Below are 26,388 nucleotides of genomic sequence, written 5' to 3' on the forward strand. Positions count from 1 at the left end.
ATCCCGTAAGAGAGTTCTCAAGAGTGTTATCTCTGTGCTAGGGGTGTAGCTCAGAGGTAGTGTGTACAAGATCTAGGTCTGACACCCCCCCCCACACACACTACCAAGGGATGAGGAAGCTCCAATGACCACGCCATCTCCTTTTCTGCAACCTTTTTCTTTTCTGGCACCGTCCTCTTTTTCTACTCCTTTGGTGACCAAATAAAAAACGTCAACTAGTCACTAATTGATCTTAAACTCTGCTGGAGACACAAAGGAATCAGAAACATATTGAAAACTTTATAGAAATATAGAGAAAATCGGGACGCAGAGGCAGGTGATCCCTGTGAATTGGAGGCCAGCCTGGTCTACAATGCGAGTCCAGGACAGCCAAAGCTACACAGAGAAACCCTGTCTCAAAAAAAAACCCAAAAATAAGAAATATAGAGAAAAAAATATAATTGATGCAAAGATTTTCCCCTTCCCTGAAGGGCAGATGGACAAACAGCTGGAGCTCCTAGAGCTGACAGGGCTGGTCCCTGCCCAGCCCCTCCTCCAGGAGCACGGCATCCAGCTCCTTCAGCCGTGCTTGCAGCAGAGGCCCGACATCCTGACTGGGTGCCAGGTTGAGAGTAAGGGCTCTGCTTGCTGCAGTACGGACCCCTCGTGACGGTCGCCGGGATCGAGGAAGGCTACTATCCCGAAATTCTACAGCCCGTCGGAGCTTCCTAGAGCTGGTAAAAATCAGAGTTCCATTGCGCTCCCGTGGTTCCTCAAAGATAGTCTCAAAGGTCCTGGGCCAGGCAGGGAGAAGAGATGTTTACCAGCATGCTGACTGGTTCAGACCCTCTACTGCCCTCAGCCTTGCCAAGTTTCTCACCTTCTGGCTGTGGGTGATTGGTAATTCTTATTGGTATAAATTTCTTCCAGAGTAAACTCCTTCTTATTCAACCTGGAAGCAAAGAGCAAAGGGCACTGAGAACTCTTAAGCAAGGAGACCCTGAAAAGACAGAGGCAAAGCCTCATGGGAACTTGAGTTCCTTCCTGGGCCATGCAAGTGTCGGATGTGAGGGCTCAGGAAGCTCTGGCACGAGCCACGGTCTTGCCAAACTTAGTCCTCCAGGCTCCTGTGAAGCACCGTGAGAGGAGAAAAGGCTGTGCTTCAGGAACAGGATAGGACTATCACCTACTTGGTCAAGGCAACAACCTGCTCTCTGAGCCTCTCACCTGACTGGTCGAGGCAGCCCCATTGGTGTAAGGTTTGGTTGTAGCCGAACAGGTGTTCTCCGTATTCTGAATCTAGAAACCTTTCCCATAGCCTACAAAAATGGGGACAGATGGTAAAAGAAAGGCATAGGCTCAGGGCTTGGTTGGCTCCTGTCTCTCAACTCATTACCTTGGTCTCTGGGTCAGAAAACACCTTGTCCTTTGAGGCTCTTAACTCCTTTCCTTTGGTTGAACCCAATCTGCAGAGATGGTCAACAGTCAGGAACAGGGAATACACAGCAATACTCCCATCTTCTGCTGGGAGTTACTGAGCAAAGGAAGCCTGGCTCAGGCTGTGGCCAGGGCTTCCAGAGGGTTTATTGAGAACACTACCTGGGTTCTGCTGGTTCGCAGAAGAAGGAAGTGGATGCAGTGGATGAACAAGATGTAGTGAGAGGAGGTGAGGCTCCCACTCCTCCAAGAGGGAAGACCTCTTTCCGGAGACAGGGCAGAGGAGGTGGTGGGGTCCGGGCCATCTCCCCACAACCCACAGTATGTCTCCGGGGCCTGAGCTGGCTTGGCTGGGATGGAACAGGAGGCCAAGGGCAACTGTCTGGGCCAGGGGGGCCCAGATCAGGACAGGAGTAGCTTCGGCCCAGAGGTAACTTAGGGACAGGTGTGGGGGGATTGTCCTGAGTCCGCCATTGGCGGATAGGTGGCCGGGGGCTGACAGACGCAATTCTCTCAGTTGCCCTGGCCTGCTCAGCCTCCGAGATGGCGATCTTCAACTCCAGCTTCATGGGTGGCGATGGTGGTGGAGGTTGTGGAGCTTTGTTGGGTGTGAGGAAGATGTCAGCAAAGCTCTCAAGTTTTGATCGGACGGAACGGAAGAGAGGGGCCAAGCCCCATGGACTGAGACGGGGGCGTAAAAGGCTGGATGGCGGTGGGGTCAATGGCACCTCCAGAACAGGATCTACAGCTGAGGAAAAGAGAGGAGTCACAGGGGCATCCCTCGCCCTCGGGTGATTTGAGCACCACTTTATAAGCCTCAGTCTCTCTCCCAAGCACTAATCTTTCTCTAGAGTGAGCCTGCTCCTGAAATCCTGCAACAGGACTGCTCAACACCCTAAGCCCTGGATTGGATCCCCAGGACTGCCAAGCAAAGCAAGAACCCCTCAAGCCCAAACCCCATTTTTATATATCCCTCTCTGCCCCAGGAGGGGATTAAGCCCCTCCCACAGCTCTGCCCCTGATGGTTCCAGCTCACAGTGGCTTTTCAGCACTCTTGAGCCTTGCCCTCTAAAGTCCTTACCTGGTGCTGGACTCTCTGGAGGATCTGCAGGCAGCGTGGACGGTCGGAATGGAGCTTCTACTGCACTGGGTGTAGGCACTGGCTGATGAACTTTCGTCATACGCTCAGCTTTGGGGTGAAGGGACGAAGTGAGAGTTGGGGGTGCTTCCAAGTGCAGGTCCCTCCTAGGCCAGTGCTTCCCCTGGCCCTTAAGGCTTCTGAAGCTGCTACAAGGAAGGAATAGCCAAGTGAGTCCCGATGCCCCCAGCTCTAGGTAACTGGATGACAGCTTTGATCATCCCTTCCCCACCCTCTCACCTTTGTGCTGGGACAATGAAGTTGGGTCCATCTTCAGTGAAACCCTGGATACAAATGGGGAGGTATTGTGAGACGGCAGTAAGCCATCTTTGGCCTCTCAACTCTCCGTGTTCTAACTCCAGGTATCAGCTTCACCGTACACAAAGTATTTTTTTCGTGTGTCCTTTATTCAAGTAGTGTCACCCACATAAAAATTTGTCGTCATTGGGGTGGTGGCACGAGCCCTTACCCCTACACTTGACAGGTAGAGGCTGGTTATAAATTGGTCTAACCTGGTCTACATAGCAAGTTCTAGGCTACCCAAGTCTACATATTGAGATCCTGTCTCAAAAAAAAAAAAAGAAAAGAAAAGAAAGAAAAGAAAAACCTGTTGTCTTCTCCTTTACAGAAATCCACCCTCAGCCTCACGCTTGCCCTAGTTGGGGCCTGACATCTTTACTGTACTTTCTACCTCAGCTGGTTGTCTGGAACTGGCAATGTCTTCCAGTACCACCACCAGGGTGGGTTGTGGGTCCTGGCCGGTCTTCTGTGGCAGACTGTCTGGGCCAGGGGCTGTTCTTGATCTCATCCTCGAGGTGGGAGAGGACTGGTGGGCACGACTCAAGGGTTCTCGGCACAAATGCAGTGGGTCAGGCCTAGGAAAGAACAGGGAGATTAGTGGGCTCAGCTGTGTTCTCTGCGAGTCCCCTTCCCTGTCACACTCACCTGGCTTGCAAGGGCCACTTGACCTGTTGGGGCGGAAAAGCAGGCAACTCTGCGAAGACAGACTCCTGACGGCTGCTGCTGCTGCGCTTCAGGGGGCTGGAGGTGTCCTCTTGGTAAGCCAGGGGGACCTGAGAGAGGAAGAGCTGCTAAAAGCAAGCCAGGCTGGGCTCATGCCTACAACCCCAGCGCTGGTGAAGCCAACACAGAGGATTGCTTTGAGTTCCAGGCCATTCTGGGGTCAGGAATACAAAATAACAACAAGCAGAGTAGTGGAATGAGGCCAACTGGACAGGGTCTTCTGTGTCCTCTCACAGTGTCCTTAGGACAGAAGTGACAGATTTGGAACTTGAATTCACTTGAATCCCTAAAGGAGGTGATTTGTCTGAATTAGGGTTAGGTATTAAAGTCTGGAGCTACAGGTGTGAAATGTAAGTAATCTAATCTTATCTAATCTTCTCACCCAGGCTCTGGAGAAACGGATAAAGAGGGTGGCGTTTTTTCTCATCTCTGCCTTGTGGCCAACAAGACTATGCGCATCCTTCCCAAGGGGACAGGGTAGTCAGAAAAGTTCCTTATACTTAGTAGAATGTGGGGGGCGGGGGTCACGACGATAGGACATGGACCCCGGAACCATAAAACAAACAAACAAACAAACAAAAACTCTTGCATTTTGGAGACTGCTTTAAAGGCTGGCTTAAGGGATCTGGTCTGACTTTAGTACTGAGCGAGGAAGGGAAGGGGGAGGGGTCTTTTAGTTAAAGGGCTCACCCTGTGTGTAGCCATGACATCTTCCAGCACCACGGCCAAGACCCGTCGAGAGGCCTTTTCCAGGGATGAAGGGGTCCCCAAGGGCTGCAGCCTCGGTCTTTTCGGGCTCCTGGCTTCCCATAATGCTCTAGCTAGGGGCTGACGGCACAGGCTTGGCTGTCTAGAAGGGCTGGAGGGCGGAAGAAGTAGAAGACAATTGCCTGAACCTGTTGTTGGTTCTGTTGTGGTTGGGTACAGCCGTCCGGATCCCGGGCTCAAGGCAGGCGGGGTGCGCTCTCACCTGGAGTCCCCAGGCAAGTCCATGGGGGAAGAGGCGGTTCCGGGGAGTCCCTGGGGGGTCCCAGGCTGAGGCCTGGGGTAAGCGGGGAGCAGGGGAGTGGGGAGTGAGGGCCAGCTCCTCCCCCGGGACTCCGCCCTTCATAGTCCGCCGGCAGCTCCGGGTATGCCACAGGCCCTTCGTCGAAAGGGCGCCCCCGGCTGGCCGCTCGGAGCAGGGTTCTCCCGCTGCAGCCTTCTTGATCACTCGGGCCCTGCCTGGCACCTGCCGCGAGACTGGATTGCGGAGGTCACAGCTCTCCCACCGCTCGAGCCTCCGGGGACCTTTGTCCCTGTAGATACCTCCCTGAGGTTCTCGGGATCCAGTGGGATCCCGGTCCCGGGAGGCTCCGTTTCCGCTAGATTCCTCTGTGATCCTCGCCCCACCAAGCAAGAGCTCCTAAAGAATTACTCCTACTAACAGTCCTCCCTCCTATTAGATCGCCTAAATTGGATCTCAAAGGAAAGAATCCTACAGCGCGGTTCTTCCAATCAGAAGCCGCGCGACTCGCCTCCTCCCACCGTGAGCTTCGGCTTAACGAAGTTCCCCCTCCGGGGAGGCCTAAGCTCATCAACGAACTCAGTCCGGATCTCCGGGTATAAACTGTCAAACCTATACCCCATTCAGTCCAATCCCGAAAGGTCCAGCCCACCGGTAACATCCCGCCCCAAGCGCCCGCCTTTCTTGGGATCCCCGCCCCGCGTTCTCGGGAGCCCGGGACCAGTTGGCTCAAATATCTCTTTTTCCGCCCGCCTCGTCCTCTCTGCAGCCCGGTCCCCCACCCCACCCCACCCCACCCCCCGCCCTTCCCTGCGCCGCTCACCGCAGCTTTTCAAGGATCTGGGGTTTTCGACAGCTCCCACCTCCGGCTTCTTTAAGACCAGCCTTACGCAGCGTTATCCAACCGTCAGAGGCCTTCTTCTCTGTGTCGTGGGCACCGCCCAATCGCCGGTCCTGGTCTTCCGGGGTTAGACGAAACTACGTAAAACTGCCTGGCGGCCATCATATGTAAGGGCAAAGAAGCTAAGTTGGGACAGCACCACCATTATTATTGAGGGTAGCCCGGTTTGAGCACTAGTCGACCGAATACCGTCATTTTCCTTCAGGGGTCAGCTACTACGCCACGCTCCCTGACCTATCTGGACAACTGTAGTGAACCTAAGCTTCCGTATTTCCCTCCCTTGTTCCTACGCCAGCAAACATGGATTGAGTGCTTACTTGAGAAATTCCCGTTCCCTTAGGTCCAGGTTCCTGAGGCTCGAGGCTCTGGGAGTGGGAGGAAAGGCTAGGGCGGGAACCCTGAAGATCCCAGGTTCGCCATCAGGTCAGGGGCCTCTGGCTTCCTGTTCAGTTCTGGAGACACCGGGCAGAGCCTAAGTGGGGAGAAGTGGGTGCTGTGTGCGCCTTCATTCACTGGCGGCTAGGTTTTCTTCCTGGGTTGTGTGTGCAGGCCATTCAAGCTTCAGTGGAGGCCCCACTGCAGGAGACAAGGTTGTTTGGTGGGACAGGTTCAAGGTCCTTTCTGTTCTGGGCTTGAGGACGTAACTCTTGGAAGCAGAGCCTGGCCTCTGCACGATGTCAGTAGTCTTTAGGCTGAGTGGTAAGGGTAGGATCCTAACGCTGGGACAGCCTGCACCAGTAGACCTTTTATTAGGAGCTGGACCACTGGTGGGGAAGAAGTTGGTTTTGCACTGTGATTGTGCCTTCACCACTAACCAAAGCTTCTAACTTCTCTAGGATTGCCTTTCCCAAGTCCTCAGGACCGCAGAGGCAGGCAGATCTCTCAGTTCAAGGCCAGCCTGGTCTACAGAGCTGGTTTTAGGACAGCCAAGGATACACACACAAACCTATCTTGAAAAGCAAAAGGACAAACAAAAAAGTATGTTTATTTGTGTGTTGTGTTAGGGCTCTCTAAAGGAACAGAGCTATTAGAATGAACCGTAAAAACTGAGCTGGGCATGGTGGTGCACGCCCTTAATCCCAGCACTCAGGAGGCAGAAGCAGGGAGATCCCTGTAAATTCAAGGCCAGCCTGGTCTACAAAGTGAGTCCAAGCCAGCCAAGCCTACACAGAGAGACCCTGTCTGGAAAACCAAAACCAAACCAAAACATAAAACCTCAGGTTGTGAGGCTTGGTGTTAAGTACATTTACCATTGAACCATTTCATTCAAGTTGACAAAAAAAAATTAGCCAGTGCAAAACTTGATTCTATTTTTCAGCAGATGGTAAGACACTGGCAGAGGTGGTGCACACCTTTAATCCCAGCACCTGGGAGGCAGAGGCTGGTAGATCTCTTGGCTCTGTTTCTTAACAATTAGACTTTATTACACAATCCAACAATCCTATACAAGAGGGGAAAAGGGTTAAAGGGAAACACGAGTAAACCTTCCGGTATCTGTTCCACGGGACGGGTCCCCAGGTGTCTCTGGCCTGCACGCTGGTCCGGTCTGAAGCTGATCTCTGCCCAAATCCACCTGTGATCCTGCTCCAAAAGATGCAGACTTCTCCTCTCTCCTTCCTCCGCCTGCATCTCCCTTGGGCGTGCAATGGCCAGTTTGGGTCAGCATTCCTACCTTCATCGATGTTTGATTAGAAACACAATAGCCCGGCTGGAGTCCCCCAGTCACTTCCTGAATTTCAGAGCCAGGATGGCTCCATTCAATCTATCCATGGTGTTTCCAAGGGGCAAAGCCCGCCAAGACTGCTTTCACCTCGGATAAAGCTTACAATCCTTCCCACACATATCTCTGAGTTCAAGGTCAGCATGGTTTACAGAGGAAGTTCCAGGACAGCCAAGGCTACACAGAGAAAGCCTGTCTCAAAGAAAAAACTCGCTCGGTGGTTAGAGCACTGGCTGCTCTTGCAGAGGACCCATGTTGGATTCCCAGCACCCACATGGTCGCTCACACCCCTCTGTAACCCCAGTTTCAGGAGATCTGGGGCTATCTTCTGCCTTCTGTGAGCACTACACATACACATAGGCAAAACACTCATACACATGAAGAAAAGCATACACTGTTAAAAACACTTTAAAAAAAATTAAGTTCTTTTCATTTTGGTCACTGTTCCCCTAATCCTTTCAGATCCTCTCTGTACCTGTCACTTTCCTGGTGACTCTCTAAGCCTGGCTATGGATGGGACCATTCTTTTTTTTTTCCTCCCAAGATAGGGTTTCTCTGTGTAGCCTTAGCTGTTCTGGAACTTGATCAGTGGACTAGGCTAGCCTTGAATTCAGAACTCAGATATCCACTTGCCTCTGCCTGGAATTAAAGGGGTGTCCTACCACTGGCCACGGATGGGGCCCATTCCTGTGTAGAACAAATACACTTTTGGAGAAAGATTTTCCTTTGTTAGCAGCACAGATCAAGCACTCACTTTTCATGAACATTAGATTAACACATACAGAGAGAGGAGAAAAATCCACACAAAATCCCCAAAGCATCGTGTTCATTTAAAGATGGCAGCCTGCAGTCAAGCAACAGTCTGTAACTACTGTTTTGTCAACTCTGTCCCGCTTCCTTAGTGAAAGCTCCAAGGGAGAAAGGAGAAGCAGACGTTTTTGTTTTGCACAGCGTCTCATGTAGCCCAGGTTGGCCCCCACTTTACTGGCTGGAGAAAGCGGACCTTGAACTCCCGATTCTATGTGTCTGCCTCTCAATACCAGTCCAGGCACACGCCACCCTCCCCTCTGGGGCAGCGTCTTGCTATGGGGCTCAATTACTCAGGGGTCTCTGTTAGAACAGAGCTGATAGAACGCATCTCCGCGTGATGGCTGTTCTGGCTTATCAGCTTGACTACATCTGGAATGAACTAAAACCCAAAAAAGAAGGGACACGCGTGTGAGGGAGTTTCGCTTAATGTGAAGTGGAAGATCTACTTCCAGTTCAGATATTTGAGAAGGAAGGCAAACCTTTAATCCAGATCTTCTGAGGTGGAAATATCCACACCTTCTTCTGCTGGAAGCCATAGACAGGACCTGGAAGAGGGAACCTTGCTTTTTTTCTTTTCTTTTTCTTTTTTTCTCTGCTTGCTCTAGCCTTACTAGCAAGTCCACTCCTTCGTTGGCACTAGAGTGGCCCACTTTTTGGAATTCTGGTGTATACTGGAGATCAGCTGAGACATCCGGCCTCATGGACTGAACTGTTGCTGGATTCACTGGTAGACAGCCATTGCTGGACCAGCTGGACCACAGCCTGTAAGTCATGCTAATAAATAAATAAATATATGCATTCTATAAGTATATGTATATATAATTTTATAAATACATATACTTATACACACACACACACACAGAGGGTTTCTCTATGTAACAGCTCTGGCTGTCCTGGACTCTCTTTGTAGAGCAGGCTGCCTCAAACTCATAGTGATCCACCTGGTTCTGCCTCCTGAATGCTGGAATTAAAGGCGTGTACCACCACGCCCGGCTATAAAATTTTAATAAATATTTATAATACATACATACATACATATATATATATATATATATAAATAATCTGTAAGTTGTTACTCTGGAGAACCCTGACTAATACACTATTTATTTATAGGAAGAGAATGTATTAAAATAGCACTGGCTGTCTATAGCATAAGGTTAAAGAATCCAGTAGCTGTTAGTACATGGCAGTGTGGAGGACTGGACTTACCGTCGATAACAAAAAGCAAAGAGGAAAATCTTCTTTCTTCTGTGTCCTTTATATAGGCTGCTGCCTGGAAGTGTGGCCCAGGGTAAAGGAGGATCGTCCCAGCTCAAAAGATGCAGATCAAAAGTGGGTCTGCCCACTTCACATGATGTAATTACGGGGGAAAAAAAATCTCTCACAGGTGTTTCCAGCCACTTGGGTTTTAATTAATTCCAGATGTTGTCAAGTGGACTGTTGTTTTAAAATTATCTGTATTATCTGTAGGCCACGCTAGCAATCAATCTAGACACTGACACCTGCTATATTTTAAAATAGCCTTAGTTAACCTGAGGTAGGGCAGACATTAATCCTCTAAATTACTTCCCATAGTGGGGCAGGTATGGGATCCCTGCCCCAATCCCATGCCATCTGCTTCTAATAACTTCTATCAAGCTGCCTCCCATCCATAATCCCAAATACTTGTTAATGTTCTTCATCTGGACCAAATCTCCCATCCATGCTGGCCATGTGCTTCTCCTCTCTTCTTGGGACCTTCTTCTTCTTTTTCTCCTTCCCAGGATCCCCCCCCCCCCCCGCTCAGCCCAGGAACCTTAGGCACACCTATCTCCTTTGCCCTGCCCAGATGGGATGGCTTTTTATTAATCAAAAGGTGGGTGACAGAGACAGCAAGCAATAATTAGCGTCAAAACACATCAGACCATCCCCTAACAGTTGACAGCCAAACCCAGCCATCACAGGGCCCAGGCTGGGCAAACATTCACAGCAACGTCCTGCCTTAGCCTCCCAAGTGCTAGGACTACAGATATGCACCACCATACCAAGCTAGTTAACACTTTTCTTGAAATAGTCACATACCTTACAATTCACCTATCCAAATGCATAGTGAAAAGTTTTGTTTGGTTGTTGTTGTTTGTTTGTTTTTTTCCCGAGACAAGGTTTCTCTGGGTAGCCCTGGCTGTCCTGGTACTCACTCAGTAGAACAGGCTGGCCTCAAACTCACAGAGATCCACCTGCCTCAGTCTTCTTGAGTGCTGAGATCACAGGCATGCACCAGCACTGCCCAGCTAGTGAAATATTTTTTATTCCCCAGTGCCATGAGAAAAATGAAAAAAAAAAAAAGAAAGAAATGGCTTTAATTATTTACACAAATATATAATTAATTAAAGCCGGGCGTGGTGGCGGACGCCTTTAATCCCAGCACTTGGGAGGCAGAGGCAGGCGGATCGCTGTGAGTTCAAGGCCAGCCTGGTCTACAAAGTGAGCCAGGACAGCCAAGGCTACACAGAGAAACCCTGTCTCGAAAAACAAAAACAGAACAAAAATTAATTTAAAAATATTTGTTTAAAATTATGGAACACTTCATGAATCTTCTCTGTATTGTTCCAATTTTAGTATATGTGCTGTTAAAGTGAGCACACAATTAATTCGTTTTTTGAGACAGGATTTCTCTGTGTAATTCTGGCTGTCCTGAGACCTGCTCTGTAGACCTGGCTGGCCACGAACACACAGATCTACATGCCTCTGCCTCCCAAGTGCTGGGATAATCTCTCTCTCTCTCTCTCTCTCTCTCTCTCTCTCTCTCTCTCTCTCTGTCTCTCTCTCTGTCTCTCTCTCTCTCTCTCTCTCTCTCTCTCCATCCATGTATCTGTGTACCCATGGCTGTTCTGGACTCTCTTTATAGACCAGGCTAGCCTTGAACTCACAGATCTCTGCCTGCCTCTGCCTCCTTGAGTGCTGGGATCACAGGTAGGTGTGCAAAGGCTTGAAATGGCTTTTAACTTAAAACACAAAAAGGTTGTATTTTACATTTACTTATTTCTTGGGGGTGGGGCATGCCATAGCATGTGCAGAGGTCAGAGAACAACTTGAGGTCCTTCCTTCCTTCCACCATGTGGACTTGGGAGATTGAATTCAAGTTGTCAGATTTGGCCGCAAGTGTCTTTACATCTCACCAGCATATTCTCTGAGTATAAAACTATCACTGTAATTTTAGTGCATTTCTCTCAAAAGAATTCCACACCTCCTGGCCATAATTTGCCAGAGGCCACTCTGGACAATACTGACCAGTACCTGGATATGGGTGTGAGGATGGAGAAATAAAAAGGATATAGCAAAAGAGATAAGAAAAAAAGGCAGCAGAAACTGAAAAACTAGCTCTCTCCTTGGAGCCAGGCGCTTGCAGCTGAGAGCTCTGGCTGCCTGAACTTCTAATGGTGTATTCTGAGTTCTGACACGTCCAGAAGCCTAGACATGGCCGAAAATCTGTAACGTCTGCAACAAAAAGTTAACTTAGGCTTTAATTTAACATTAATGCCATTCAGAAAAACAAATGACATAAGCCAACTAAGAAATAGGTCGCCAAAGGTACTTTTAAATTAGGATAAGATTTTTATTTAATTCTTGTTCTATCAGATTTATAAGTGTTAAGATTTAAAGCAATGGGGCTGGAGAGGTGGCTCAGAGGTTAAGAGCACCACCTGCTCTTCCAGAGGCCCTGAGTTTAATTCCCAGCACCCACATGGTGACTCACAACCATCTATAGTGAGATCTGGTGCTCTCTTCTGGCATGCAAGTGTACATGTAAGCAGAGCACTGATAAATAATAAATATTTAAAAATTTAAAGCAATGTGTTTTAATAAAGTATTAGAGCTACACATCGATGTGTTCATATACAAGATCTTTTCTTGCTGGCAGTCAAACTTTATAACATGAAAATGATACACTTGGTATTGATTTTAAAGACACTAGATTGTTAGCAGTTAAAATTTGCTATTTATTTATTTATTTATTTTTGGGTTTCTTTTTTGTTTGTTTGTTTTTTGGTTTTTCGAGACAGGGTTTCTCTGTGTAGCCTTGGCTGTCCTGGACTCACTTTGTAGACCAGGCTGGCCTCAAACTCACAGTGATCCGCCTGCCTCTGCCTCCCGAGTACTGGGATTAAAGGCGTGCGCCACCACGCCCGGCTTTATTTTTGGTTTTTCAAGACGGGGTTTCTCTGTGTAGCCTTGGCTGTCCTTGACTTGCTTTGTAGACCAGGCTGCCTCCCAACTCACAGCGATCCCCCTGCCTCTGCCTCCCGAGTGCTGGGATTAAAGGCAGGAGCCACCATGCCCAGCTTTGGTTTTATTTTATAAAAATATTTTAACTAACTAACAGCCAGCAAGTGAAGTTTGACCTCCCCCCCCCCCCCACAGAATATAAAACATAAAACAACATTTAAACAAGTTTATAGACATAGAAACAAAATTTGACATGACGACCATAAACCAGACAGTCAGGCAAGACAAAACAACATAGTCCAGAGACTTTGACAATATACAGCTGAGCAGACTTCAGGGCGAGCTAAAGGAGCTATGTGACTGCTGCAAGCTGCTTTCAGATCTTTTTACCTGCTTAAAGGGAATGGGTCGACAAGATCTTACTCTCTGACCCTGAGCATCAATGTCTTCAGAAATTGATTATGCCAACTGAAATCCTTGAATGCCTTTTCTTTTATCACTAGTGTGCAGCAGAAACATAGTCTTAGGTATAATACACATTGGCTTAGAATTTTGAGCATTTTAATTATAGCTTCCCTAGGGGGAGAATCCTGTTACAACATTTGGAGATTTCTTTTTTTCTTTTTTCTTTCTTTCTTTCTTCCTTTCTCTCTCTCTCTCTCTCTCTCTCTCTCTCTCTCTCTCTCTCTCTCTCTCTCTCTCTCTCTCTCTCTCTTTTCCAAGACATGGTTTCTCTGTGTAGCCTTGGCTGTCCTGGACTCACTTTGTAGACCAGGCTGGCCTCGAACTCACGAGATCCGCCTGCCTCTGCCTCCCAAGTGCTGGGATTAAAGTGGAGATTTTTTTTATCTGCAATCTAGAAAGCCATTCTGATTGATTTAAGGGCTTAATTTGTTAAATGTTTCATCTGCCCTGCTAGTGTTGAAAAAGCCATCTGGCCGGGCAGTGGTGGCGCATGCCTTTTATCCCAGCACTCGGGAGGCAGAGGCAGGCAGGTCACTGTGAGTTCGAGGCCAGCCAAAATAAATAAATACATAAATACACAAATAAATACAAACAAAAAACAAGCTGGGCGTGGTGGTGCACACCTTTAATCCCAGCACTTGGGAGGCAGAGGCAGGCGGATCACTGAGTTCGAGGCCAGCCTGGTCTACAAAGCAAGTCCAGGACAGCCAAGGCTACACAGAGAAACCATGTCTCGAAAAAAAAAAAAAAAACCAGCTCATGACAATAATTTCCCTCACTCATCTCTCATCCAGCCCTTAGCAAGTCATATATACTTTCTTTGTTGCTGTGATCCTTTTTTTGGGTGGGGGTGTCTTACTCTATAGATCAGACCTGCCTGCTTCCGCCCCCCAAGTGCTGAGGTTAAAGGCACGCGCCACGACCTTGTGCGGATCCTTGTTTTGCCAGCACGTATGTTTCTGCATCATGCTCCAGCACCTTTCTACCTTGTAGATATTTTACTATTTTAGACAGTTTGTACAAGTGCAATCATAAAAGATGTAGTCTTTTGTATCTAGATTTTTTTTGGCAATATTTTTAAATGTTTATTTTTATTTTGATGTGTGCAAGCTTGGTGTCCACTGGGGCCTGAAAAGGGCATCAGATCTCTAGACCTGGATGAAGAGGTGGTTGTGAGCCACTGTGTGAGTGCTGGGAACTAAACTCAGGTCCTCTGCAACAGCAGGAAGTGCTCCCAACTGTCGAGCCGTCCCTCCCAGCCGGCAGTACTCCTATGTTGCAGCACTCATTTCTGTTTCATCATTTATTGTTTACTTTAGAGACATCGTGCTATACTGTAGCTCAGGCTGTCACTGTCCTTGAACTCATGGTAATACTCCTAAATTGCGGAATTACAAGCCCGGAACCACCATGCCCAGCTTGCACTGATTTTTGAAATTATTATTTTATGTCTGCATGTATGCTCGTGGACTATGTACATCACACCTAGTACCCTCACAGGCCAAGAAAGGGTGTTGTACACTGTGCCCAACCTGTGGGTTGTGACCCCTTTAGGGTTAAATGACCCTTCCTTTGGGGGGGGCTGCATGTCAGATGATTCATTATCGTTATGAAGTAGCAACAAAAATAATGTTACGGTTTGGGGAATCACTACAACATGAGGAATGGTATTGAAGGGTCACAGCATTAGGAAAGGTGAAACTCACTGTTCCAGCATCAGGGCTAGTTACAAAGCTATTGCCTTCAGTAGGTTAGGTACAGGAAATGTTTTAATCACTGTACAGGCTAGGTTTATGTTATCTTGATACAAACTGGAGTTATCAGAGGGAGCCTCCGTTGAGAAAATGCCTCCATGAGATCTGGCTGTCGGCAAGCCTGTACGACATTTTCTTAATTAGTGATTGATGGGGGGGGGGCCCAGCCCATTGTGAGTGGGGCCAGCCCTGGGGAGCAAGCCAGCAAGCAGTGCCCTCCATGGCCTCTGCATCAGCTCCTGCCTCCAGGGTCCCGCCCTGCTTGAGTTCCCATCCTAACTTCCTTTGATGATTAAATTAAATATGATCTGGAAGCAGAAGCTAAATAAGCCCTTTCCTCCTCAAGTTACTTTGGTCATGGTGTTATTTGTTTCTGGTTTGGTTTGGTTTGGTTTGGTCTTGGTTTTTTGAAGTAGAGTCCCTCTGTGTAGCCCTGGCTGTCCTGAACTCACTTTGTAGGCCAGGCTGGCCTTGAACTCAGAGATCCACCTGCCTCTGCCTCCCAAGTGCTATGATTAAAGGCGTGCGCCACCACCTCCCAGCTGGTCATGGTGTTTTATTATAGAATAGCAACCCTAAGACAGTTACTGTTCTTTTTTAAAATATTTTTTCATTTTTTATTTATGTATATTACTATTTGCCTGTATGTATGTCTATGTGAGGTTGTCAGATCCCCTGGAACAGGAGTTAACACACAGTTGTGAGTGGCCATGTGTGTGCTGGGAATTGAACCTGGGTCCTCTGGAAGAGCAGTCAGTGCTCTTACCTGCTGAGCCATTTCTCCAGCCCAACAATTACTGTTCTACTGCTGTAAAAAGACACTATGACCAAGGCAATGTATAAAAGAAAGCAGTTAGTTGGTGCAGGGGTCTCTGCACCATAGCCAGCAGAGTAATAAGTCCACGGAGGCAAGAAGGTAATTTGGTTCAACATGACTAAGTAGCCAGGGCTGGTTAAACCTTTGAGAGACTGGCCCTGAGTAGTTTATTTTAGGCATATTTAAGCACAGGAAAGTTTAGTACAAATGTTCCTGGTGATAATGAACTCAATCCCATGTACACAGTGAAGCATACGTAAATCTCCCCGAGGAACCGAGGAAGCTAAAGATCAGATGTGGCTACATCGAAACTCTTTGTAAAGTGTTTGTGATACCTTCCATAAAGACGGGGTCTATAGGTTGACTAAGGAAAACCAACCTAGGATAAGGGTCTGGGCATCCGGGGTAGACTCCTGGCATAGAGACAGTGAGTGCAAAGGTCAACAGGCTACTCAGCACATCTTTTCCCATCTTCCTGGTCAGATAACAGGTTGGGCATCCCGAAGGAACAAGTATGTGTGTTTAACATTCCAGGCTCCCCTACTTCTTGTCTATAAACACAAGAAATTCCGTCCTCCTGCAGACTGGGGCTTGCTTAGTTTCAGAGCTGAGTCCATGACCATAGCAGTGGCCGCGGGAGGGCATGGTGCCGGGGCAGCCGCTAAGGGCTCACCTGTCATTCACAAGAGTCAGATAGAGACGGCGCCTCATCTGCGGCCTTTTGAAAACTCAAAGCCCACTCCTGGTAACACACGTCCTCCAACAAGACGCTGTTTTTATTTTCAGTGATAGAGACAGTTTATTCAGGAAGGAAAAGGGGGGCTCAGAGGATCAAATGCTTGCTGTGCAATCCTGGTGATGTGAATTTGAGCCCCATAAAAGTGCATGGAGATTGGAGCTGGAGAGATGGCTCAGCAGTTAAGAGCACTGGCTGCTTTGCCAGAGGATCTGGGTTCAATTCCCAGCATCTGCATGGCAGCTCACACCTGCTGTAGCTCCAATTCCAGGGGATCTGGCACTTTCATGGACATACATGCAGGCAAAGTACCAAAGCACAAAAAATAAAAAATTAAAAAAAAAAAAGTGGAGAAAACCTACTCTACAAAACTCTACAAAGTTGTCTTCTGACTTCCACTCATACACCAGGGCATGCATGCCCCCCAATATCAGACACACACCATATAAAAGTAAATACTTAGGAAGAAAGAAAGAAAGGAAAGGAAAGGCTGGGCGTGGATTAGTGAACTGGGAAGATGCTTAAAAAGCCTTTGGTTTTTTGTTTTGTTTTTTCCTTTTTGGTGTTTCGAGACAAAGTTTCTCTGTGTAATAGCCCTGGCTGTTCTGGAACTGGCTTTGTAGACAAGGCTAGCTTCAAACTCACAGAGATCCGCCTGCCTCTGCCTCCCAAGTGCTGGTATTAAAGGTGTGTGCACCACCTGGCTTATTTTCTGTTTTTAATTGTGGTAAATAAACACAATATAAAATTTACCATCTTAATTATTTCATAGTTCAGTAGTAGTGAAGTATGTGTATACGCTCCACAGCTTTTTCCTTTCATAACGGAAATATTTATCCATTAAAACAATTCCATTTCCTATATCTGGGTGGTGGTGGCCCACGTCTTTAATCCCAGGACTCCAAAAGCAGAGGTAGGTGGATCTACAGATCTGAGTTCCAGGACAGCCAGGGCTTCACTGAGAAACCCTGTCTCAAAAAGCAAAACAACAACCCCAGCTGGGCATGGTGGCACAGGCCTTTAATCCCAGCACTCAGGAGGCAGAGGCAGGGGCTGGCAGATCTCTGTAAGTTCAAAGCCAGCCTGGTCTACACAGTGAGTTCCAGGACAGCCAAGGCTACACAGAGAAACCCTGTCTCGAAAAAACCAAAACCAAATCAAACTAAAACAAAAATACCCAACTCCCTAAAACAAACAAACAACAACAACAACAACAAAAAAACCCAACAAAACACTACAACAAAAAACCTACTCTAGATACCTGTGTGAGTCTTACAGCATGTATCATTTTGTGACTCCCTGTTGTTGGCAGCTGTGGTGTTTGAATAGAAAAGGCCCCCAACAGACTCCTGGGCTTGGATGCTTGACCCCTTACAGGAGTGGCAATATTAGGAGGTGTGGCTATGTTAGAGGATGCGAGTCACTGTGGAGGTAGGTTTTGAGGTCTCATATGCTCAAGTTATGCCCAATGTGGCACAGTCTCTTCCTGCTGCCTGCCAATCAAGAAGCAGAACTCTCAGCTGCTTCTCCAGCAGCATGTCTGCCTGGATGCTACCATGATGACGATAATGGGCTAAACCTCTGAACCTGTAAGCCAGCCCCAGTGAAATGTTTTCCTTTATAAGAGGTGCCTTGTGCCAGGAGTGGTGTGGTGCATGGAATGCCAGCACTCGGGAGGCAGGCGGATCGCTGTGAGTTCGAGGCCAGCCTGGTCTACACAGTGAGTTCCAGGACAGCCAAGGCTACACAGAGAAACCCGGTCTCTCGAAGAGAGAAGAAAAAAAGTGTTGCCTTGGTCATGTTGTCTCTTCACAGCAGTAAATCCCTAACTAAGACAACTACTTACACAGCAGATGTTAATTCTTTTGTTTCAGTTAGCCAGAGGCTTCAACTCAGGGGTGAGGACTCCTTCTCTTTCCTATGCCTCCGGAAGGGTCCCTGGGTGTCTATTCTTCTTCGGGCCTCTTTTTTTTTTTTTAAATAGAAAAGTGTGCAGCTCCTCCTGCACCAGATGGGGCATCTTTGAGTAAAGAGTCCCACATAAGTCCTGTGCCTTGAATGGACAATCTGCAGTGCTGGTCTAGGTTCATACACCTAGGCCCAATCCCACCTCCCAAAGACAATTTTCCTTTTTTGTTTGTTTGTTTTTGTTTTTCTAGACAGTTTCTCTTGACATAATCCTGGCTATTCTGGAACTCACTATGTAGACCAGGCTGGCCTCAAACTCAAAGTGATCCAAACTCTTTTGTTTTACAAAAAGCAAGAGTGCCGGGCGTGGTGGCACTCGCCTTTAATCCCAGCACTCGGGAGGCAGAGACAGGCGGATCTCTGTGAGTTCGAGGCCAGCCTGGTCTACAAAGGCAGTCCAGGACAGCCAGGACCACACAGAGAAACCCTGTAAAACAAGAGTAAGAAATGAAAACAGGAGACACAAGAACTCTGATGAACCCAGATATGGTGGCGCTTGCCTGTAACCCCAACATTTGGGAGGCAGCAGCAGGAGTTACTCAAGGCCAGCCTGGGCTACATAGTGAAACTTTATTTGAAAGGAGGAGAAAACTTTACCTTTGATATAGCCTACTTGAGGGAGCAGTTGCTGTGGAAGTACAGCAAGCCCTGTGGCGTGACTGCGGCCCTAAGTGCAGGGCCTGCAGCTGGACCTGGTCCAGGCAATAAGGTACCCATGCTCAGCATCTGCTCTCTGTTTTAGCTGAGGTCCCATCTTACACACTGCTTTTTGCTTCATTTTTGTTTGTTTGTTTGTTTTTTTTAACAGCACTAGGGATGCAGCCCTGGGTCCCATACATGGTAAATGCGGTGGTTTGAATGGGTCTGGCCCCCTTGGACTCCTGTTTGAATGCTTGGCCCACGGGGAGAGGCACTATTAGGAGGTGTGGCCTTGGAGGGAGTGTGCCACAGTGGAGGTGGGCTTTGAGGTTTCTTACCTTCATGCTGTCTTTGGATCAAAATGCAGAATTCTCGCCTCCTCCAGCACCATGTCTGCCTGGATGTTGCCATGCTTCCCACCATGACGGATAATGACTAAACCTCTGAAACTGAAAGCCAAGCCCAATTAAATGTTGTCCTCTGTAAGAGTGGCTGTGGTCAGCCGAGCATGGTGGCCCACACCTTTGATCCCAGCACTCGGGAGGCAGAGGCAGGCAGATCGCTGTGAGTTCAAAGCCAGACTGGTCTACAAAGCGAGTCCAGGATGGCTAAGATAACATAGAGAAAGTCTTGTCTTGAATCTCGAAAAACAAAACAAAACAACAAAAAAAGAGTTGCTGTGGTCATGGTGTCTCATCACAGCACTGAAGCTTAAGGCACTAGGCAGGGATTGTGCCAGCAAACCACACCCAGCTCTTGGACCTACCTCACTCAGAAAGCTCACCTGGTCCAGCACCTGGTCTTTATGCAGGGGACATAGCCTACACCCTGTCCCACCTGAGCCTGTCCACGCATAGACTATGGGTGCCACCGTGCCTACCTCTCCCTTTTGGCCAATCAGTCAAGCACTTTCGAGGTCAATGCCACCATTGCCTATCGTCTGGCACTCACGCTGCCAGCTGGGAAACTTTCTTCATTACCAGGTCATACACAAGCAGAGATGTCCTACCGGTGACTTAACCATGGGTGGCGAATCTGCCACACAGGCTCTTACTGTCAGCCATAGGCAGGTGGGCACACAGGTGGCAAATAGGGTTTGGCACACCCCATGCGGAATTCAACTTCTGCTTCTCCCCAACTCCCCTTGCTAAGCTTCAAGCAAATGGCTTTTGAGAGGTTGTCATGCTTTGATTGTGAGCCCATGGGCTCAGTATTGAATGCTTGGTCCAAAGCTAGTGGTGCTATTTTTGGCAGATTCTGGAAAGTTTAGAAGGTAGGACATAGCGGGAGAAGTACATAATTATGGGTCGGTCCTGGTCCTGTCCTAGTTCTGTTTCCTGTGTGACATGGGTGAGCACACCCCTCCTGTACATGTCTCTGCTTCCTGTGTGACATGGTGAACACACCCCTCCTGTACATGTCTCTGTTTCCTGTGTGACATGGTGAGCACACCTCTCCTGCACATGTTTCTGCTTCCTGTGTGACATGGTGAGCACACCTCTCCTGCACAGGTCTCTGCTTCCTGTGTGACATGGTGAGCACACCCCTCCTGCACATGTCTCTGCTTCCTGTGTGACGTGGTGAGCACACCTCTCCTGTACATGTCTCTGCTTCCTGTGTGACATGGTGAACACACCTCTCCTGTACAGGTCTCTGCTTCCTGTGTGACATGGTGAACACACCTCTCCTGTACAGGTCTCTGCTTCCTGTGTGACATGGTGAGCACACCTCTCCTGCACATGTTTCTGCTTCCTGTGTGACATGGTGAGCACACCTCTCCTGCACAGGTCTCTGCTTCCTGTGTGACATGGTGAGCACACCCCTCCTGCACATGTCTCTGCTTCCTGTGTGACGTGGTGAGCACACCTCTCCTGTACATGTCTCTGCTTCCTGTGTGACATGGTGAACACACCTCTCCTGTACAGGTCTCTGCTTCCTGTGTGACATGGTGAACACACCTCTCCTGTACAGGTCTCTGCTTCCTGTGTGACATGGTGAGCACACCTCTCCTGTACATGTCTCTGCTTCCTGTGTGACATGGTGAGCACACCTCTCCTGTACAGGTCTCTGCTTCCTGTGTGACGTGGTGAGCACACCCCTCCTGTACATGTCTCTGCTTCCTGTGTGACGTGGTGAGCACACCCCTCCTGTACATGTCTCTGCTTCCTGTGTGACGTGGTGAGCACACCTCTCCTGTACATGTCTCTGCTTCCTGTGTGACGTGGTGAGCACACCTCTCCTGTACATGTCTCTGCTTCCTGTGTGACATGGTGAACACACCTCTCCTGTACATGTCTCTGCTTCCTGTGTGACATGGTGAACACACCTCTCCTGTACATGTCTCTGCTTCCTGTGTGACATGGTGAGCACACCCCTCCTGCACATGTCTCTGCTTCCTGTGTGACGTGGTGAGCATACCCCTCCTGCACATTTCTCTGTTTCCTGTGTGACGTGGTGAGCACACCCCTCCTGTACATGTCTCTGCTTCCTGTGTGACGTGGTGAGCACACCCCTCCTGTACATGTCTCTGCTTCCTGTGTGACGTGGGTGAGCACACCACTCCTGTACATGTCTCTGCTTCCTGTGTGACTTGGTGAGCACACCGCTCCTGTACATGTCTCTGCTTCCTGTGTGATGTGGGTGAGCACACCCCTCCTGCACATGTCTCTGCTTCCTGTGTGACTTGGGTGAGCACACCCCTCCTGCACATGTCTCTGCTCAAGTGCATGAAGCCAACATGAACCAAATCCTCTGAAACTATGAACTAAAATAAGTTCACCCTCTCTTGTTTCTGTTAAGTATTTGGTCACAATGATTACAAAAATAATAACAACCCTTTCCTTGCACCAAATATTGAAAATCTTTGAGAGAAAGTATGCCCTGAAAGCCCACTAGCCTACCTGACTAGCAAAAGGGAGACAAAAGTTCAGGAGACTTCTTGGGCAGTCCCTGTACTAGGAAATTCATCTTTCAGGTAGGTTCCAGAAATATGGTTGGGGCTGGCCTGGGTCAGGGGCTGTGAAAGAACTCACAGTGAAAGAGATGCATTGGTGTTGTGGTTGACATGGAGCTACAATGTATTCAGTGTTCATTGCCTGTCTCCCGAGATCTTAACTATTATATGAGCAAATGCTCATGTACACCAAGTGATGCTGTGTAGCCTTGCCTACCAAATTATCCCTGATTGGCCAAGAATGGCCTATACCTGGCTGGGCAGGAGAGAGGTAAGTGGAGGTAAGGTGCATGGGTCTGGAGGGCAGAAGGATCACAGGAAAGAGAAGTGCAGCAGAGGAAGGAAGAAGAGAGGAGCCATGGGTTCGCACGGGCAAGCAGCACAAGGCAGAGAGGAGCCACGGGTTAGCACGGGCAAGCAGCACAAGGCAGAGAGGAGCCACGGGTTAGCACGGGCAAGCAGCACATGGCAGAGAGGAGCCACGGGTTAGCACGGGCAAGCAGCACAAGGCAGAGAGGAGCCACGGGTTAGCACGGGCAAGCAGCACATGGCAGAGAGGAGCCACGGGTTAGCACGGGCAAGCAGCACATGGCAGAGAGGAGCCACGGGTTAGCACGGGCAAGCAGCACAAGGCAGAGAGGAGCCACGGGTTAGCACGGGCAAGCAGCACATGGCAGAGAGGAGCCACGGGTTAGCACGGGCAAGCAGCACAAGGCAGAGAGGAGCCACGGGTTAGCACGGGCAAGCAGCACAAGGCAGAGAGGAGCCATGGGTTAGCACGGGCAAGCAGCACAAGGCAGAGAGGAGCCACGGGTTAGCACAAGCAAGCAGCACAAGGCAGAGAGGAGCCATGGGTTAGCACAAGCAAGCAGCACATGGCAGAGAGGAGCCATGGGTTAGCACAAGCAAGCAGCACAAGGCAGAGAGGAGCCATGGGTTAGCACAAGCAAGCAGCACAAGGCAGAGAGGAGCCATGGGTTAGCACAAGCAAGCAGCACATGGCAGAGAGGAGCCATGGGTTAGCACAAGCAAGCAGCACAAGGCAGAGAGGAGCCATGGGTTAGCACAAGCAAGCAGCACATGGCAGAGAGGAGCCATGGGTTAGCACGGGCAAGCAGCACAAGGCAGAGAGGAGCCATGGGTTAGCACAAGCAAGCAGCACAAGGCAGAGAGGAGCCATGGGTTAGCACAAGCAAGCAGCACATGGCAGAGAGGAGCCATGGGTTAGCACGGGCAAGCAGCACATGGCAGAGAGGAGCCATGGGTTAGCACAAGCAAGCAGCACATGGCAGAGAGGAGCCATGGGTTAGCACGGGCAAGCAGCACATGGCAGAGAGGAGCCATGGGTCAGCACGGGCAAGCAGCACATGGCAGAGAGGAGCCACGGGTCAGCAGAAGCAAGCAGCACATGGCAGAGAGGAGCCATGGGTTAGCACGGGCAAGCAGCACATGGCAGAGAGGAGCCATAGGTACGCACGGGCAAGCAGCACAAGGCAGAGAGGAGCCATGGGTTAGCACAAGCAAGCAGCACAAGGCAGAGAGGAGCCATGGGTTAGCACGGGCAAGCAGCACAAGGCAGAGAGGAGCCATGGGTACGCACGGGCAAGCAGCACAAGGCAGAGAGGAGCCATGGGTTAGCGCGGGCAAGCAGCACAAGGCAGAGAGGAGCCATGGGTTAGCGCGGGCAAGCAGCACAAGGCAGAGAGGAGCCATGGGTTAGCACAAGCAAGCAGCACATGGCAGAGAGGAGCCATGGGTTAGCGCGGGCAAGCAGCACATGGCAGAGAGGAGCCATGGGTTAGCACGGGCAAGCAGCACATGGCTGGGAGGAGCTTGCTCTGAGGGTTGGCCTGATGGAGAGAAGCAGCCCAGATGGAGCAGGTGCAAGTGTTTATGGGAATTTTGGATGAGATGTGTGGCTGGGAGCTATCAAGGCAGTTTAGGGGGTTGAGATCTGCCCAGCCCCAGTGTTTAAGGCATATTAAAAATCTAACAGGGCTGGGCAGTGGTGGCGCACGCCTTTAATCCCAACACTTGGGAGGCAGAGGCAGGTCAATCACTGTGAGTTCGAGGCCAGCCTAGTCTACAAAGCTAGTTCAGGACAGCCAAGGCTACACACAGAGAAACCCTGTCTTGAAAAACCAAAAACCAAACCAAACCGAAACCCAAAAAACAAACAAACAAAAAAACTAACAGGTGTCTGACTCTAACTTCTATAATAGCAAGTTAATATCTGTTGCATTTAATAAGCATATGAGTATATGCTGAATTTAATAATAAGCTTTCTATAACAGATGGTGCCCAACTGATTTCATGCTATCCACACCCTTAAAAATCATATTTAAAAATTGTTTGGCAAGAGGAGGCAAGAACCACCATCTGACAGGCTCCGGGCTCCCCTCACAGCTCTTCCTCTCTATACTGAGATAGACCTGGGACTCTGGAACCTGTCTAACTATGGGCATCGGCTAAGAGAGACACAGCTGTTTTTCAAACTACAGCTGCTGGAAAGGGTAGGGGGGGGGGTGGAGGTGAATGGTTCCTTAGCAACAGTGATGTTCCTCCCCCCCAAACCTTGTACAGTTCAGAACACATGCATGCTGGCTTGGCACATGTGCTTCCATGGACCTCACAGGCACTCAGGCTATGGCCCAAGGACTAGACTCTCACAGAGCAGCAGCTGCCGCAGAGGGAGGGTCAAACTTCCAATAAACAGAGTGGGCAGGAACACACAGTCTGCCACTGTGGCTCAGAGGAAACAACCCAGTCTAGGTCCCAGCACTGGATAAAGCCTCAGTCACCCAGAACTGGGGCAGATGGAGTTGCTGATATCAGCTGTAAACCTAAAGGTGCGCAGAACCATGGCGGGCCAGAAAGTCACTGTCTATTTAAAATACAATGACCTGTAGTGGCAAATAAAAGGTTAGCCTTAGACAACCCCCGTTTAGGACAGGCAGCAGTGGCAGGACGCAGACGGGGGGGGGGGGGGGGGGGGGGGAGGGGGGGGAGGAACAATCTAGATGCCTCTGGCAGCCAAGAATTATTAGTAGATAACAAAGTAATTAATTTATGCATCCAATCTCCTTAAATATGGGCCTCCCATGGGAGAATTGATGGAATTCAGACTACCGTGAAATAATTTTATAATTTAGTTAAAATAATGTAATTAATTGAACACATGCCTTTGATCCTAATACTTGGGAGACAAAGACAACAGACAGGTTCCTTATGAACTCAAGGCCAGCTTAATCTACAAAAATAAAAAAATAAAAAAAATCCAGGACCGCAAGGGCTACATAGAGAAACCCTGTCTCAATAAAATTAATAATTATATATATAAAAGTATATTTAAACTCCATACAATCTAGTTTTAATTTATCAACATGAAAAGTGTTTATATACTCCATAATACTATTCATCCCCTTTGATAGAAATCAAAATATAGCAGACCTAGATAAAAGCTAAATTAAATCAATCTATACTTGCCATAACTTCAAACTGGAAGACAGAGCCTGGTGGTGGCAGTGGCAGCGCACGCCTTTAATCCCAGCACTCAGGAGGCAGAGGCAGACACAGGCGGATCTCTGTGAGTTCGAGGCCAGCCTGGTCTACAACAGTAGTCCAAGATGGCCAGGGCTACACAGAGAAACCCTGTCTTGAAAAACCAAAAACAACAACAAAAAACCAACCTCAAAACAAAAGCCAACCTCTCCCCAAAAAACAAACAAGCAGAAACATGGGAGGACAGAGGCTATGCTATTTTCAGAGAGCAGCTTTATGTTTCTGTCAACATGAAAGGAAAAAAGGGGGTTGGATTTCATCCAAAATAATAAGGATGAGATTGGATAGGAGGGCCTCCTGAAGATCCTGTCTACAGACAAGAAAAAAGAAAGATAGAAAAGACCAGATGGGTATTGTACATGCTGACCCCTCCATATTGGAACACCTCTAAAAGTGACTGGGACATATACTGTGTTTTTCGGGCCATAAGACACAGTTTTTCCCCCAAAGTGGGGGGAAATTAGGGAGCGCTTAGGGTGTGATTGCTGTCCGTCGGACATCAACAATGAGGTCACTATGATGTCTTCAGTGCGCCAACCGAGGAATGCGCACAGGGTTCAGTGTGTCCTCGGGAACAGGAAAGGTGGACGGTGTCACTGAAATCTCTTCTCTCACAGAGCTTGGTCTCCATGCGCCCCACCCCCACGCCCTGCTATCTCGCTGATCTGAGCTGAATGCCGATCCAGCAGGTGCGCGTCAGCTTGCTGCAGGGAGTGGGGCAGGGTGAGTGCAGTAAAATGTGTAGCAATAAGGAAGCTCTAGCTACCATTTGGCCCTCCTTGACTCTAGTGGGACCACATTTTGGGGTTTCCAGAAAACTAGAAAAGTGCTTGGGTCTGTAACTCTTTCCTCCTGTTGAATTAACACTGTTTAATATTACTGTATTTTTAATATTTTAATAAATATTTTATTATACTAGTACTAATTTGGTTCAGTGTAGGCTCAATTTTCTTAATATATTTTATTATGAACTTATTAACTGACAGTGTCTCACTTATAACCTGACTAACCTAAACAATAGGAAAAGAAGATTAAAGAATACAATAATAAGGATATCAGTTCTGAGGAACGATTCTCCTGGCGTAATCAGCAGGATTTCTTCTGCTGGAACCTGGAGCAACCAGAACCCGGAACCTCAGCCAGAGCCTGGAGCCCAGAAGCCTTCCCTTGAGCAGTTCTCTCTAGCGATGTAACAACCAAAACTATCCCAAGTCTCCAAAGGCCCCCGCCTCTTGTTTTTGGCTCACATTTATACCTCCTCTCAGACTTTGTTCA

At 48.7% G+C, this 26,388-nt stretch overlaps 1 protein-coding gene across 2 annotated transcripts; it reads right to left on the reverse strand.

Annotated features, from left to right (window-relative positions):
• Window positions 1-259: 259 nt before the first annotated feature.
• On the reverse strand, window positions 260-6,083 carry PRR14 (proline rich 14). Of its 2 annotated transcripts, XM_084772772.1 has the most exons (13): window positions 5,802-6,083; window positions 5,407-5,606; window positions 4,548-4,619; window positions 4,268-4,436; window positions 3,500-3,627; window positions 3,246-3,429; window positions 2,795-2,838; window positions 2,498-2,703; window positions 1,579-2,164; window positions 1,376-1,445; window positions 1,207-1,298; window positions 860-931; window positions 260-773 (listed from the first exon to the last, which is right to left on the reverse strand). In XM_084772772.1, exons 3-13 carry the CDS (start codon window positions 4,568-4,570, stop codon window positions 497-499), a joined length of 1,851 nt encoding a protein of 616 aa, XP_084628898.1. In that variant the 5' UTR covers window positions 4,571-4,619; window positions 5,407-5,606; window positions 5,802-6,083; the 3' UTR covers window positions 260-496. The 2 variants fall into 2 exon arrangements, with proteins under 2 accessions (XP_084628898.1, XP_084628897.1); XM_084772771.1 differs by lacking the exons at window positions 5,407-5,606; window positions 5,802-6,083 and having other exon boundaries at window positions 4,548-5,359.
• Window positions 6,084-26,388: the final 20,305 nt, after the last annotated feature.

This window comes from Acomys minous, assembly GCF_964271855.1.
Source record: "Acomys minous genome assembly, chromosome: 2".
Lineage (NCBI taxonomy): Eukaryota > Metazoa > Chordata > Mammalia > Rodentia > Muridae > Acomys > Acomys minous.

What these genes read in the sequence shown, in the direction of transcription:
- PRR14 (XM_084772772.1), bottom strand. Translation starts at nt 4,570, where the DNA reads ATGGACTTGCCTGGGGACTCCAG. An exon ending in AAGTGGCCCTTGCAAGCCAG is followed by an intron (nt 3,430 to 3,499) that starts GTGAGTGTGACA and finishes GTTCTTTCCTAG; the next exon opens with GCCTGACCCACTGCATTTGT. An exon ending in TCCAGAGAGTCCAGCACCAG is followed by an intron (nt 2,165 to 2,497) that starts GTAAGGACTTTA and finishes TCTTTTCCTCAG; the next exon opens with CTGTAGATCCTGTTCTGGAG.